Source organism: Castanea sativa, chromosome 1 (genome assembly GCF_040712315.1).
Source record: "Castanea sativa cultivar Marrone di Chiusa Pesio chromosome 1, ASM4071231v1".
Taxonomy (NCBI): Eukaryota; Viridiplantae; Streptophyta; class Magnoliopsida; order Fagales; family Fagaceae; genus Castanea; species Castanea sativa.
This window is the reverse complement of record NC_134013.1, coordinates 51,112,534-51,129,590: the sequence shown is the minus strand read 5'-3', so window position 1 is coordinate 51,129,590 and position 17,057 is coordinate 51,112,534. Positions and strand designations below refer to the sequence as shown.

General features: G+C 34.5%; 1 protein-coding gene across 1 annotated transcript; it reads right to left on the bottom strand.

The window, feature by feature from the left end:
- Positions 1–8,130: 8,130 nt before the first annotated feature.
- Positions 8,131–12,795, bottom strand: LOC142631812 (uncharacterized). Its single transcript, XM_075806136.1, has 5 exons — positions 12,416–12,795; positions 10,987–11,267; positions 10,530–10,821; positions 9,037–9,317; positions 8,131–8,863 (listed from the first exon to the last, which is right to left on the bottom strand). Exons 1-5 carry the CDS (start codon positions 12,783–12,785, stop codon positions 8,207–8,209), a joined length of 1,881 nt encoding a protein of 626 aa, XP_075662251.1. The 5' UTR covers positions 12,786–12,795; the 3' UTR covers positions 8,131–8,206.
- Between the last annotated feature and the right edge of the window lie 4,262 nt (positions 12,796–17,057).

Sequence of the window (17,057 nt, the reverse complement as noted above, 5' to 3'; positions counted from 1 at the left end):
AAGATATGTGGAATTCCATCTAGTAGGGACATCAAGAGATAACAAACTCTTTTTCACCCTCTACAGCTTCCTTGAACCTATCCATCTTATTTGGAGATAATTTAATATACCGCACTGCAGTCCTCACCTTAACAATTGAGTTATGAATTCCTTTCAATCCCTCTTGCACAATGAGATTCAATATATGAGCAGCACATCTCATATGCAAGAACTGGCCTCCCACCACACAACCATCTTTCGTCTCCAACTTCTTCTTCAAATTATCAAGAGCCACATCATTGGATTTAGCATTATCAACTGTGATAGTTATCACCATTTTGATAACCCAATCATTCAAGCACATTTCAATAGTTTTCCCAATTGTCTCCCCTTTATGATTTGGAACTATACAAAAATTCAAAATCCTTTTTTGATAGGTCCAATCACTATCAATGTAGTGGCAAGTGAGACACATGTAGTTGAGGTTTTGAATGGAAGTCCATGTGTCAGTAGTCAAAGACACCCTTTGGCCCAATTTCAAATAGCTTATCAACTTTTCCCTCTCCCCAAACCAAAGTTTAATACAATCCCTTGCTACCGTGAGACGAGAAGGCACAGGAAACCTAGGTTCGACCACCCCTATAAAGTATATAAAACTATCATGCTCAACAAATCTAAAAGATAGCTCATCCACTATAATCATCCTCGCAAGAGCCATCCGAATTCTCTCAATAGAAAATTTAGCAACAACAAGCACATTACTAAACTCTCCCTCAACACCACCAGTTTTTTTTTGCTTGGAAACTCAAAGTGGTTTGGCTCATGTCAATTACACCGGGAATCTTCTTACATTTTAGCAAATGAGCCCACATGGATGAGGTCCCATTCCTCCTAGCAGCATTGTATTGCTTCTTACTATATTTGCATTCTGACTTTTCACGATTTTGTAACCTAACAAAATGGTCTCAAACTTCAGATGGCTCTCTGGTGGACTAATTCTCATTAACTCTAGCTTTTTTTGGTGGGGGTACATCATCCACAATCAAAGGGTCATTAGGACCATTTGGTGCTGGTGGATTTGGATTTAAGGGAGCATCCATCTAGGGCCATTGAAAAAACAAACACACACATATATATAGGTTAGAAAAGGAGTTTTGCAGGAAGTCAAGGCAATATATTGAATGTACTTGAACACACTAATTATGCCACATTTGTCTTTCCAGAAGGATAAAATAAAAAAATATTGAGGAAGTTAGTCCCAAAGACAACAGTATGCAAGGCAAGATTAAAAAAAACAAATTAAAAATCTCTATCAACTACAATGAATGTGACTCAGGTGGCGTTTGGATAAAGATTATAGCTGCGTCTGCGTTTTCAGTTTTTTTTTTTCCTCCAGCCGCAAGTGTTGACCCAATCTTCTGTGAACAGTGCATTCGTGCACTGTTCACGGACCCACAAATTTCACTTTTCAGCAACTTTTTCATTAAAAATGGGTCCCGCGGTACTATTCACACATTTTAAAATTATTTTGCTACAGTGTTTTCAGTTTTCAGCAATAAGTTCTATCCAAACGGACCCTCATTAGAAAATCTCAAAGTTTAAACTACAATCATTTAAAAGCCCCAATATAAAAGCAAGAACAAGAGTGAATTGACAGAACTTTGGATGAGAAAAACTTCAAGAGAGAAAAGCATCGCCCTTTTTGACATTACAAACAGTGAATAAATTCTGACTTCATTGCCATAGAATATATAAAATAACAAATTCCTTGAAGATGGAAATTGATCACAGCCTATAGCTTCTAATTAAACATATATCATATATGTCCCTACTAATTCTTTCCTAGTGAAACTAAGAAAGAGAAATCAAGTCTCAATTCTATATTAAAGCATACAAAGCAACTGACTCTTCTTTTGAATGTAAACTGACTCCCAATCCGCCTTTTCCTTTCCTTCCTTCTAAGAAAAAAAAAACAAAGTTTATATATATATACATATATATATATATATATATATATATATATATATATATATATATAAATTTAGTTACAAACAAAAACAAAGAAAACCCACAAAAATTAACTTAAATATCTAACATAGCTATTGAGTTCTAACCCATCACTTCCAAGTACTAATATACCAACAGCAACAAATTGTTAATTATAACAATGAATATAAAAGAAAAACTTTAACAAACACCAACAATCAATAAAAAAATAATACAATAAACAATTTTGTCATATACAAGCTACTTTGTCCTGAGTAAATGGTACAATAGGCCAATAGATTAACTTTAACAAAGAAGAACTTGAATTGAACACATATAGAGAGATAAATACCGTAATAGTAGAAGCAACTGGTGAAACGACAGTGAGTAGTCTAGTGACAATTCAAGTGGAAGTGTGGCAGCTAGGGTCTGACTTCTGAGGGCTGAGACTTGAGAGAGTGATAAGATTTTTTTAAAAATTATTTACTAACAGAACAGTAAGATATGACTAGGGTATTAAATTATTATTGTATTGATATTTTTTCCTTACTATATATATTTAATATAAAAAAAATTATATATATATATATATATATATATATATATCTATATAGAGGGTGCGGTGTGATGTTATTTGTGCGGTCTTCATATTATAAAATTGCAAACCGCACCGCACTACATCATGCGGTGCGGTGCATTGTTACTTGCGGTGCGGTGTGATTATGCCATTTTGTAGGTGGTTTTGGTGCAGTTTTTGCAGTTTGTGCGGTTTGGTGAACACCCTCAACAATATTTGAAAATTAGGTACAAAAACTTAAAAAAGATTCAAATAGCAGTTAAATGAGCAATACAAAAGCTAAAACATATATAAAATTTGCATACCTTCATGTCACCTGGAATCCTTTTATCTCGAGAAGGGGTGCTAACTCTAAATTCGTACATAATCCAACTAGTCTTCTCACCATTGGGAGGTTTTCTTTTTTTTTTTTGGCTGTACCATTGGGAGGTTTTCCATGATAGAAAACTAATGCCTTCTTAAACCCAATTATGGTTTCGTTGAATATAATAGGCATGTCAGCTCCACTAGCCTTCCAATATCCATCACCAGCTGCTCGATTTGGAAGGTTTCCATTTAAATACTTTCGATCCCTTGGGGTAAAAATGTAGCATTCATTTTCTCTACATTTCTTGTAATTTGCTGTTAATAATTTTTTTTAGAAAGATGCTGTTAATAATTGGAATATTAAAACATATATAAAATAATATAAAATGAAAAGTATTTGATGTTTGTTTGTTGACTTCTTCTAACATTGTCTCACACACACATATATTTGATAGATAGGTACACAAATTTTTTGAAAGTTCATATCTTTTTTTTTTTTGTGTGTATATCGCCATTTTAATATATAATCTATTACTTGACTATCAAATAGTGCTAAATCAAGTTTAAACCAATTAAAACTCATAAATTCTGGTAGTTAAATTAGATAAGTTATTCTTTTACAAATTCTCTACTATAATTTTTTCGAGCAATAAGGAAATATGTTAACAATTAAAAAAAAACACTCATGGAAAACTACAACATGAAATAACATACTCCGTAGATCCTAGCATCATTGACTTTGGTACAGGGGTTTACATATATAAAATGGTTCTTACTATCCATTTTATATATATGAAACAAGGGAGTCAATTTCGTACCGGAAGCTGTACCGGTTTGATCAGTGGAACGATATATTTCGGTATTGGTCAATATCGGTGTACCGTTTCGGGTTTACCGTCATTATATATATATATATATATATATATATATGTATGTATGTATGTATGTATGTATGTGTGATAATAAATATAAAAGTTTACCATAAAATATTACCTCAATTTAAAACAAATTATTCATGGTTTTAGACTTTAGCATCAATTATAAGAAAAAAAAAACACAATATAAAAAATATAAGGCTTAATTGTTTATTGCATACTAAGAAAACAAATAATACTAATAAGTCAATGCAAATAAGTTACCGTTCTGCCTTTACAAAAATTCAAAAATTAGAAAACTACAAAAAAAAAAAAAAAAACTTTTTTCTGTACTGGTCGATATGCTCGGTACCCACTGGTATTGTTCGAAATTGGCCAGTATAGCTGGTACATGGCCGATATGTCCGATATTTAAACCGGTACAAAACGTTGGTGTTTCGATAATAGTATACGAATCGGTACGGTCGGTACCGATACGGTATCGACTACACTAATATGAAATGGTGTTGCTCCTTAAATTCTTCATTTTAAGATTCATCTATGTGGTTATACTTACCTAAAAATACACTTCTATTCCATGAGAAAATGCCACATGATTGAATTTTAAGAAGAGTACCTAAGTACTGTACCTAAGTTTTGTCATTTTGTATTATACCCAACTATCGTGCTGGTTTTGGTAATGGTCTAAGCGTGCTAGGATTCAATATCCTGCACCATCCTTACGGCCTGATGGGGTAAATACAATTATGTTAGATATATATTAGCCTATTAGCATAGGCCCAAGCTTAATTCTACTTTGTGTGTAAGTTAAGTCTCTTACTTGTATTAGAAGTCTATTAGTTTAAGGTTTAGTTTACTATATATACCCATGTTATAGTTCATTGTAATACAAGTTTTGTACTACACTCTTATATAATAAAGATGTAGCTGTTAAGGGTTTCTTCCGTGGACGTACGCCTTAAGGCTGAACCACGTAACTAGTGTTCTTGTGTTCCTATTTTATGCTTCCCTCTTTCGTATCTACTCAAGCATATTCAACATGAAATATATTATAGCTAATATTTAACATGGTATTAGAGTCACCAACCTGTGGCCATGGTTTTCTGTCCTTACGGTGTGTTTAAAAACAATTTCTGTCTTCCTCAGTGTTCCTTCATTGCATTCATCTTCTTTGGCTTCCCACTAGAGGTGTCCAGCCAGATTCGGAACTCGACCCACCCGCCCAAACTGTCTGATCCGGCCCAAGAACTGGCCGACCTGACGCCGGTGACGGGTCAGCGGCGGGTTTGAGCTCCCTGAACCCGAAAACGGTGGGTCGGTTGGTGGGTTTGAGGCTAAGAAATTGAAATTTAACCGACCCGATAGTATCTGACCAGAAAATTACTCATTTTCTGTCCGATCTGTTAAGATCCGGCCTGAACTCGAAGGAAAATCGCCCATTTTCTGTCTGATTTGTTGAGATCCGACCTGAACTCAAAAAGTCAGGCGAGATCTCATCGAGATTCAGCCTGATCTCTTCGAGATCCGCCGAGATCTCGTCAAGATTCTGTCAGGTCTCTCCAGATCCAACGGCTTTTGAAAAAATCCGACAGCTTTTCGTCCAACCCGAAACCGACCGAGGATCAATTTGAACTCGACGAAAATCCAACCACTCGAACCGACTTTGTTCACTGGTCGACGGCGGGTCTAAGCGTGGGAAACCCAAGGTGATCAAGTCGGTTTTGGGTTGGGCACAAACCCGACCCGGACTGACCCGTGGATAGCCCTGCTTCCCACTGCTGCTGTCAAAACTCTCTAGTATAGTCATGCCACTATTAGAAGTCGCATTAACACTACAAGACTATTGTCTTCCTCAAACCACTGTCACAGAGCCAAAATTCATTCAAGGGATCTTCTCACTCTTATCAAATCTTAAGATTTCATCAAACTTCCATCTTGAGTTTGAGAGGGGGTGTTAAAGATATATTATCCCATTAGCATAGGCCCAAGCGTAATTCTACTTTGTGTGCAAGTCAAGTTTTTTACTATATTAGAAGTCTATTAGTTTAGGGTTTAGTCTACTATATATACCCATGTTATAGTTCATTGTAACACAGGTTTTGTACTATACTCTTATATAATAAAGATGTAGTCCTTAAGGGTTTCCTCCGTGGACGTAGACCGTTAGACTGAACCACGTAACCCTAGTGTTCTTGTAATCCTATTTTATGCTTCCCTCTTCCCCATCTACTCAAGCATGTTCAACATGGAATATATCATAGCTAATATTTAACTTAATGATGAGGACAAGGAAGAGCTCAAGGAAAAAGAAGATTAAATATGCAAAGATTCAAGAGTTGTGGTCTAGTTTTAATGTCGAACCTTCTTTGCACCTTTGATAGGTCATTTTAGTTATTAGTATTGAGTCTTTTAGGTTGAGAAGCTGCTAGATCAATTTTAATTAAGGTCTATTAGAATAAGGGCAATTTGGTAATTTTTAAAAATCTGGAATGGGCTGTCCTTGGCTGTACCAAAGGCCCATGAATCTTATTCTAATAGACCTTAAGATTCATCTATGTGGTTGTACTCACCTAAAAATACACTTCTATCCCATGAGAAAAAAAAAAAAACCACATGACTGAATTTTAAGAAGAGTACCTAAGGAATAGCACCTAAGTACTGTATCTAAGTTTTGTCATTTGTATTATACCTGACTATCGTGTTGGTTTCAGTAATGGTCTAAGCGTGCTAGGATTCGATATCCCGCACCATCCTTACTGCCTGATGGGGTAAATACAATTATATGATTAAGATTCATCCATGTGGTTGTATTTAACTAAAAATATACTTCAATCTCATGAAGAAAAAAAAACCACATGACTGAATTTTAAGTAGGAAACTTAAGGAATAACACCTAAATACTGTATTTAAATTTTGTCATTTTGTGTTATACCTAACTATCGTGCTAGTTTTGGTTATAGTCTAAGCACGCTAGGATTCGATATCCCACACCATCCTTATGACCTGATGGGTCAATACAATTATATGATTAAATTTATTAGAAAATCTAAGATTCATTCCTAAAGAATTTTCCTTAACGTTTACCGTTGGATGAAAGTTACTTTCAAAAGGCCTCTACCTCAAAGGACAAAATACTAGTACAAGAAATTACATATGGTAAAAGGAAATACATCATTGAATGCATGATGGGAGAGCCTAAAAGTAAAATAAAATGCCAATCAGTGGCCAACGCATTGACATTCCTCTTTCAAGTGGACGCGTCCAATTAGATAAATGTTGCAATTAGAATCATGTTCCCATAGCATTATAAAGGTCCTGGTAGTAATTGATCTTGAAAGCTTCAAGCTTTCTATCAGCAAGGCCTTAATTAGCTCCAACTTTAGTCAAACTTCAAAGTTGTTCTTTCATCAGATTTTATGCTGTTTCTGTGAGGTCAAAACTATTTGTTTTAGGATAAAAATTGTTATGAGCATTCGGTTACACACATTTTTTAATTGAAATCATGAATTAAAATCTTGATTTGAATTTTGAAACATGTCTTCAACTCATGATTTCAATTCAAAAAATAGATGTGTAACAATGTGAGTAATATATTAATAGGGTAAGGGTACGAGTAACAAACACTACTCCTTGTTTTATGGTATCTAGAAGGTGTCAGTCAAGGTAGTTTTTTTTTTTTTTTTTTTGGCAAGTATTCTAGTTACTAAGAAGTAAAATAAATGACAATGTTTATCATATACACACTGCCATATTACACACAAATGCAAATCCACATGTAATTATGTTGTGTGTGTGACTGTGTGTGTGTGTATACACTCATGCAACTATAAGCAAGTTGATGTTTTGCAGAATAATAATGTCTTTGAAAATTGCAGTCTTCTAGTTTCGAGAGGGCATGCTGCTTCAATTATTTGTGCCTAGGTTTTGTGCAAACACGCAATAGTGTTTATCATAGGTTCCATTGTTTGGTGTTAGTCCATAATTGAAAAACTAATTTAATATACTTATCATTACATAGGTGTTTGACAGAAGGCCTCCAATAGGTACCTTGATTTATTATTTTTCATATGATTTGTCTTCTTTTGTTTTTATACAAATAAATCTCCAATGGTAGAGCTTAATGCTTTAAAACATTGAAAGATAATTTCAAGTAGTATATGCAGTAGGTGATTGATGGAAAAGGTGATTTGCAAATTGTCCACCATCTACATTTGTGAATAGATTAGAGAATAGACCATAAACAATCAATTAGCCATTAGAACACAAGACCAAGCAAATTAACGCAGAAATATAACAAAACTATCTAAAAAATATTTCAAATAAATCTACTAAATTATCCACAGCAAGAAACTTAATGACATTTGTCTTTCTAAGAAAATAAAAGATGTACTGCAGAGTGCAGATTTCCTAATGAAATGGAGAGAGAAACTAATACTGCTAGCTAGCTAAAAATCTACCAATCTACACTAGTTGGTGCTACCAATCATCGAAATGAATGGTCATCATTTGAAAGCTTTTGACGCTTATTTGGGACATTACTGGAAAAAGGCATCGATGGTGACACTTGATGAGGAGGCGTTGATGTCGACACTTGATTATTCAGAATCAGAAGCATATTTGGGTCATTACCGGGAGAAGGCATCGATGTTGACACTTGATTATTCAGCGATGCCTGCTGATAAACACAGTAATTGTAGTAATCAGATTGCATTGCTGAGACGTTCTTGAAAGGATTTGTAGCGTACGACCAATATTGGTATCTACTTGGCAAATTTAGGGTCTCTGCAGAATTCAGTGAAGGAGGCAAACAGAAACTTTGTTGATTGCTCTGGACAGGAGTCTCAAAAATATTGCCGCCCCTTGCTTGAAATGGATCATGGAACCCAGGCATGTCAATGAGAGTAGTAGCGTTACTGTTTTGAGGAACTTCCAATAATGCACTAGGTGCATTTTGATCGGATTGAAGCATGTAGTCATGGTCATATATCATTTGTGCCATAGGATCCTTGAATTCGAAATACTCCATCGGCTCATTTTGAGGCAAAGATGTAGAATTTGGAACCTCCTCATCTTGGGTATGGGCTTGGGTTGATTTCTTTTCAGTTTTCTTATAAATCCTGCACAAAACTGAGTCATCCAACTGGATAACATAAAATTCAATGATAGTGAGTTTGAGAATGAGAGAATTTAAGAATAAATAAATTACTACAATTATATTTGAAATGCATGCACAAAAACTCTAAAGAAGATTCAAATAGCATTTTAATGAGTCATATAAAAGCTAAAATGAAAGGATATATAAAATTTGCATACCTTCATGTCACCTGGACTCCTTTTATCTCGAGGAGGAGTGTCAACTCTAAATTCGTGCATAATCCAATTAGTCTTCGTACCATTTGGAGCTTTTCCTCGATAGAAAACTAGTGCCTTCCTATACCCAATTAGGACTTCGTCAAATATAATATGCTTGTCAGCTCCAGTAGCTTTCCAATATCCATCACCGGCTGCTCGGTTTGGACGGTTTCCATTTAAATACTTTCGATCTCTCGGAGTAAAAAAGTAGCATTCATATTCTCCACATTTGTTGTAGTTTGCTGTTAATCATTGGATACGTTAAAATATATATAAAATAATATGAAATGAAAGTATTTGATGTCATATCTGTTGTTCATAAAAAAAAAAAAATGTAATAGCTATTTCACAAGGATACACTTCGTACATGTAGCCATGTAGGTATGATTGTGTTATTAGTGCTCACACGTCATATTAACTCATATTTATCTATATAATAATTTGAAGTCTATAAACTGTTTGGTCACGTTAATTACATATTCCAACTTTGAAAGAGAGTTCAAGAATTAACTTAAAAGATAGGCTATATATATACCATTTCAAAGTTATAAATATTAATATGCAGCGATACAAAGATTACACTATATAATTAAAGGCTTAAAGCAAATATCAAATAAATTAAATTTTATGACAATGTGGTATAAAACTTGAGTTTTACACTCTTCAATCTCAATATGTCAAGTCATTTACATATTAAAGGTAGACACAACCTACACTCAATCAATTGTAATATCCATTTGAAAATTCAACTCAATTGAGTGTTTATTGAGATATTATTAGATGTGTTAAGATGTATAGAGTTTTAAGTAAAAAACTGATTATGTGACAATCTTTTATTAGATGGTGTAAAATATGAATTTTACACCCTAATCTTACCAAATTCAAACTCAATATTAAAACCATGAAAATCACTCACCCTTAGGCTGAGTTTGGATACGGATGAAAAAAGGGGCGTCTGCGTTCAGCGTTTTTTTTTTTTTTTTTTTTTTTTTCACCCGTTTCATAGGAGATGCGGCTACTGTTCATGCTACTGTGCATGAACAGTAGCCGATTTTGTTGACTTTCAGCAAATTTGTGGGTCCCGTGTACTGTTCACGGGACCCACAAACTTCACTTTTCAGATTTTTTAAAATTAAAAATGAGACCCACGGCACTATTCACACATTTAAAAATTATTTTGGTACAGTGTTTTCAGTTTTCAGTTTTTAGTTTTCAGCAATAAGCTCTATCCAAACGGACCCTTAATATACTACAAATTACAACTAAAAATTACCAACCAAAAAAAAAAAAAAGTTGTAGACTTTCATATTAAACATTGTTTAGCATATTAGTTCCATGCAAAATTATGAATATGACCTTCAATGAATTGGAAAACAACAAGTTCCATTCAACTCAAAACATGAACAATTAATTTTTTTTTAAACAAAAAAACAAAGGTATATTTAAAGATTAACCTGCAAGAAACTCGGGATTGTGGAGGTATAAGTTAGTCTCCACGATCTGGTTGGGAGGGAGGGGCTCATTGGAAACCTTCTTATTCAAGTAAAACCTGACAAGCTCATCGTCAGTGGGACAGAACCTATATCCAGGTGGGAATGTATCAAAAGGGAATGTATCAAAAAATAAATCAAGAAGAGCTTCTTCTAGTTCCATCCCCTTCCTGATGTTTATCCAGGTTGATTTCCTATTAGATTTTGTTTTGGGATCAGTTTTCTTGTAAATCCTGCACAAAACTGAGTCATCCAACTGGATAACATAAATGCAATAGTCAGTTTGAGAATGAGAGAATTTGTGAACAAACAATTACTACAATGATATCTAAAAAGTAGGCACAAAAACTTAAAAGAAGATTCAAATAGCATTTTAATGAGTCATATAAAAGCTAAAATGAAAGGATAAAAATATGCATACCCTCATGTCACCTGGATTCCTTTTCTCTCGAGGAGGATTGTCAACTCTAAATTCGTGCATAATCCAATTAGTCTTCGTACCATTTGGAGGTTTTCCTTGACAAAAAACTAGTGCCTTCTTATACCCAATTAGGGTTTCGTTGAATATGATAGGCTTGTCAACTCCAGTAGCTTTCCAATATCCATCACCAGCAGCTCGGTTTGGACGGACTCCATTTAAATACTTTCGATCCCTTGGGGTAAAAAAGTAACATTCATTTTCTCCACATTTCCTATAGTTTGCTGCTAATCATTCGAAATGTTAAAACGTATATAAAATAATATAAAATAAAAGTATTTGGTGTTCCTTGGTTGACGTCTTCTAACATTTTTCCATAAATTTTTATAAATAGGAAACATGATCACATAAATTTTTGACAGTCATTCTGATATAAATTTTATACTTTGACTTTAAAATAGTGCAAAATCATGTTTAAATTTTAAACCAATTGAAACTCATAAATTGTAGTTAAAGTACATGTGTTTTTTTTCCTTTCACAAGCTCTCTATTTTAACTTTTTCGAGCAATAAGGACATACGTTAACAAAAACTTTATATATATATATATACTCACGGAAAACTACAACATGAAATAACAAAGATCCCTACCATCATTGACTTTGATACGTGGATTTACATAAAATAGTTCTTACTATCGTTACACAAGACTTTAAAAGTTAGGAAGGAATAGCAAAACAAAAACAAATTTTTATATCAACCGAAAAAAATTTAGGTGACTGGTGCACTTGCACCACATCTTTATATGTACGATTTGATGTCATATCTGTTTTCACAATGATACATCTATACATGTAGTACTTGATGTCATATCTGTTTTCACAATGATACACTGCGTACATTCATGTAGGTGATTGTGTTATAAGTGCTCAGAGTCAGTTATCACCCCTCATATTTCATCTATATAATTTTTGAAAAGATATTCATCTATATAATAATTTGAAGTTTATAAACTGCTCTGTCTCGTTAATTCCTTACCCTAACTTTAAAAGAAAGCTCAAGAAGAATTAAAGAAACGCGATTAACTTAAAAGATACGATATATATGTACACCCTTCCAAAGTTTATATAAGAGAGGCCACCATAATTATTGGGATTGATTTCGATGCAAGGATTACACTATACAGGCTTAAAGCAAATATCAAAACTATAATAATAACTCGCCCTTAACATACTACAAATTAAAGCTAAAAATCACAACAACAACAACAAAAAAGTCGTAGATTTTCATATTAATTAAACATTGTTTTGTATATTAGTTCCATGAAAAACTTTGTATATGATCTTTAAAGCATTAGAAAACAAGAAGTTCCATTTAATTTAAAAGAAAAAACAAGAACAAGAACAAGAACAAAGGTATATTTAAAGATTAACCTGCAAGAAACTCAGGATTGTAGCCGTATAAGTTAGTCTCGACGATCTGGTTGGGAGGGAGGGGCTCATTGGAAACCTTCTTATTCAAGTAAAACCTGATGAGCTCGACGTCAGTGGGGCAGAACCTATATCCAGGAGGCAAATCATCAAAAGAGAATTCATCGCTAGCAAAATCTTCAATTTCCTTAAGAAGATCATCAATATCTGAGTCATAATCATCTTGTGAAACCACTGGTGGTGTTGTCAATGGAGTGATGTTGTTGGTGTTATTGCAGTGTTCTATTATGTTCAGGGCTTCGGTTTGGGCTGGGGGTTGTGTATAGGCTTGGGGTTGTGGTGTAGGGATAGTTGAAGTGGTAACAGAAACCATCAATCTCGGCTTGCACGATGACTTCCCGCTACACGTAAGTTTGAAACTCTTTCTCTCTCTATTTATTTTTGCTAAATCTTTCTCTCTCTCTCTGATATATATACTTTCTACTTCTAGTTCTACTTTTGCGAGGATAGGACTCTATTTCAAAACGGACTATAATTTGGACTAATTGACAGCTGTAGAGATAACATTTCTGATAATTTTAATAATAAAAAAAATGAAGATTTTCACGAGTCCGAAATAATCTAAGGGCTTAAATCTTTGACACCTCACCAATCCTGGCAATCCGTGTGCCCACTTTTCTTAAAACACTCTCTTTCAGTAAAACACTCTCTCCTCTCTCTTTCTCTCCCACTTCAACCGGTGTCTCTTGATTGGGATTACTACAGTTTCTTTAACTGAAAACAGGGAGAAAACCCCTCTACGTAGCACACGACACTCGTTTCTGCACTATGTTATTGATATTTCCAAAGAATACTGACAGGGTAAATATATTTCCTTTCATCCCTCCCTAGGTCCTGAAGTTCAATCTTACAGACACGGGGCTTGTTTGTGTTTTACCCTGGCTGACAATGGCATTCTCTGCAATCAACACACTAATATTGAATTTTTTTTCTTCTTCTTCTTTGGTCTGCAATTCGTTGTGTGGTCAGTTAAAGTTATAAATTGCAATAAAATAGAGTAATTTGGTCATAATATTTGGGTTCTCTCTATCATGATGTTAACGAGGAGTGTGATGTCTGAATTGGTTCTATAACCAGACAAACCATATTTAATCTAAAGTTTTAAGTTTCCCAGTCTTAAGATTCTCTCATCTCACTCTCTAGCTCTTTCTCTCTCTGTTTTCTTGTTCTCTAATGCCCAGTCGTGACGGAGCTTCTCATTGCACCCACACCACCGCTGTTGGTGGTGCTATCGTCGCTGGCCCCCTTTCTTTCTCACTGTTGTCTTTCCTATTATATTTATTTTTATGTCTCTCTTTTTATTTGCCTTTTAGGGATGACTGAATTTGGGTCTCATTTTGTTTCAGTTTTGTTAGTTTGATGGCTGAGTTTTCTTGTTGAGTCTAAAGCTTGATAATTTTGCTTGGGTTTGAAAATTGGGGGGTTTTTGGCATGGCCTAATGAGAAGTGTTGATAATTTAACAGGTTGTTTTGGTTTTGCAGACCCCTCCTAAAGACTCGGTTCTAACTCTAATTTCTTGCCTCCATCTTATTGTGTGTTTGCTGATTGTTCTTTTTATTGTTTATATTACTAAGTCTCTAGATTCTTGTGGGATTAAGATTCTGAATTTTTCTATTTGGGTTTGGTTTGCTTTAATTGAGGTGGGATTCTGCTCTTTCATTTCTTCTTTGTCTAGTTATTATGTTTTGTTCTTTATAGTTGCTTATTGTCAAATAAAGATAATTTTGTTGATGCAATACCATTTTTAGTAGTTTATGTTTAATTTGATAATTTCTTTCATTTGCTGTGGAAAAAATATTATGTGGGAACATGCTTTTGGTTGTGTATTCAAGCTGAATAATTATTTACACGATGACATCTTTTTGCTTTGTTTATCAAAGAATATGAGATTTTCTGGGACTGATTTTTGTGTAACATTTGGATTTTGCTCCCCCTTTGGTTTGAAACAATTTTGTTGATACTGATGTTTGCGTGCAATCTTTACAATGTAAACCGCCAAAAAATTATGCCTTTTTTTCTACTATTTTGTGGTTGATTCAACTCAAACTGAGATATGCTGTTTCTTGCTGCAGGTGTTCTTGGGTTCTAATTGCTCTATTTGTTGAAGAGAGCTTCTGCTTTAGCTTACAAACAGTTTTGAGTAGTTTGTATGACAACTTGGACAGCTTGTACAGCTTGTAACTGCTTTTTGGATAGTTTTTGTAACACCTTGATTATTGTCAAAAGCTATGATTTAGTATCTAGAATAGCACAAATATGAAAGAACATTTACTTGTGAACTGCAGAAAGTGATATGCTGATTGCTCTTTGCTATTGTTTTAGCAAATATCTAATAAGCGTGTCTTTACTTTTGTTCTCTATGCTTTTAGATAGGATCATACATTGAAGATTTTAAGTGCTCTTGGTTGGTAGCAAAAGCATTGGATCTTGGCAATGTAGAGCAAAAGAAAGTGTTATAAATGACCAAGTCAAGTTTCATAGCAAAAATTGCATGATTTGTATTAGAAATTGCAACTGAGGTTGGATACTCGAAGCATGCAAGACTTTCTCTCCCTATTATGTGAGAATTATGAATTATGATGGTGGAAAATTATTTATTGTTAACTATCATGTAATGATGTTATTATGACCTTGTAATCAAAGAGAATATCTCAACAGAACTCTTGTTATTAAGATCAAAGTTTACATTTTAATAAAATTTTGTTTTTTGAATTAAATTATTTTCTTGTCTACTTCTCTCTTGCATCAATTGATTGTAAAACAGGCCAAGCATTCTTGGAAGACTCTTGATATTTGCAATGTAATCCCCCTTTTTTTTTTGTTGATAAATTTGATATGTAATCCTTGTTTTCAAGTTGTCAGGGGCATATATTGAACTTGGTCAAGAAGTTGTAAACTGACCAAGAAGTAAAGCACTAATGGCAATTTTATGTTGCAAGAACTATTATCAAGGTCTCAAATACCATACAATTATCTTTTCAAACTTCACAAATGACCAAGTTAGAACCAAACCTCCTTTATTGCTAGTCAGAGCTTGAATATAAATTTCAAAGTAATTTATCTTAAATTTACCGAGGATTAGTATAAGTACACAATTGCACCTGGCCCCAAGAACAGTTACGGGCTCAGGCCCAATGAGCCTTAAACAATATGAATTTGTAGAGTGTGGGCTTGAAACCCAGGTTAGAAGTGTTTGAGGATTAAATGACAAGCCAAAGATTGCAAGTACTTGGAAACAACAAGGAATATTGTAAATCAGCCTCCTCGGACGTAAGCCGAGAGTTGTTCTTATATTATCTCTTTCTCTTTTTTTCTTTTCCTTTTTGATTACAAAAAAGTCCGTCCCCTTTTCCTGTTCTAGGTTGCTCCTTAAATACTCCTCTTTTTGATACTTTGTACACGTGTTGCCCCAACTCCCCCTTAGCCTAGATATTTCTTTTCTCAGTGCCTTTGAATAGTAACCAGAAGTTTCCCTTCCACTGTTCAAGTGTCACTTCTCCATTAATGCGGCCAGGGTGGTAGGTGCAGGGTCTTTAATGTGGAGGTAGCTGCCTTTATCTTTGGTATTTCTCTAACATCGGTGCTTCCAGGACATTCAAGGGTTCACCCCCTTTAACCATTGATCTTGACCGTGTCATTCCCTAACCTTTACCATGAAGTCCCGGATTCTCCGGTGTCTGTACGAAGGGAAATTCACCCTCGGCTGGATCCTCGGATCCTCGGCGTATGGGCCGACCCGTAGTACTAACAAGTTCTAAACCCAAGAGCAGGTCGGCCTTCCTTAGCATAGCCCAAAGGCCCGTATCCCCATCAGAGTCTTTTTACTCCCCACAATTAGAACACATAAATCCTAGAAAAAGAATTTTTTGATAAACAGAAAAATAATAGAAATAGGCATCATGCAAACTTCCATTAGGACAAGTAGAAGCTTGACCATGTAGATAATACTTAAGAAATTGCATGCAGAGTTTCCTTTTCTCTAGTAGGACGCATTGGAAATTTTACAAAAGAATGAGCAACAAAAGACTAGTGCGAAGCATTCAATAAGAGAACATGAGTTGGCCAAAATAAATAAGAGGTGAACGTGAGTAGAAACTGTAATGAGATGCCATAGAAGAAGCAATTAGAAATGACTTCCGATGTAAGAGAAACACAACTAATCATGTAAAATGACTTTCCGATGTAAAGTGAAAAATACAACAAAATTGCATGTACCATGAGTTGTATAAATGTCTGTATACATTACATATACTCATGAACACAAAATCAGCTACAACATGAAAAATTCAACAACTTGGTCAACAATTCAACCATACAATAGCAACATCCTTGAAAGACCTCTCTGACTTGTCATTCCAAGGACCTCCTTGATGGTGGGATAAACTTGGCAGAGCTTCTGCACTTCATTACCCAATATCAGCTTCCTTTACTTCTGTAAGTAGGAAGTGAAGGAAATCAGCCAATTTGGAGAGTAGCCTGATGTATTTCTCAATTTGATGAATCTTCCTCAAGACTGCACAACATGCATAGATAGAAATAGCTTAACACCATTTCAATTTTTCTAACACATATTTTCACAAACAT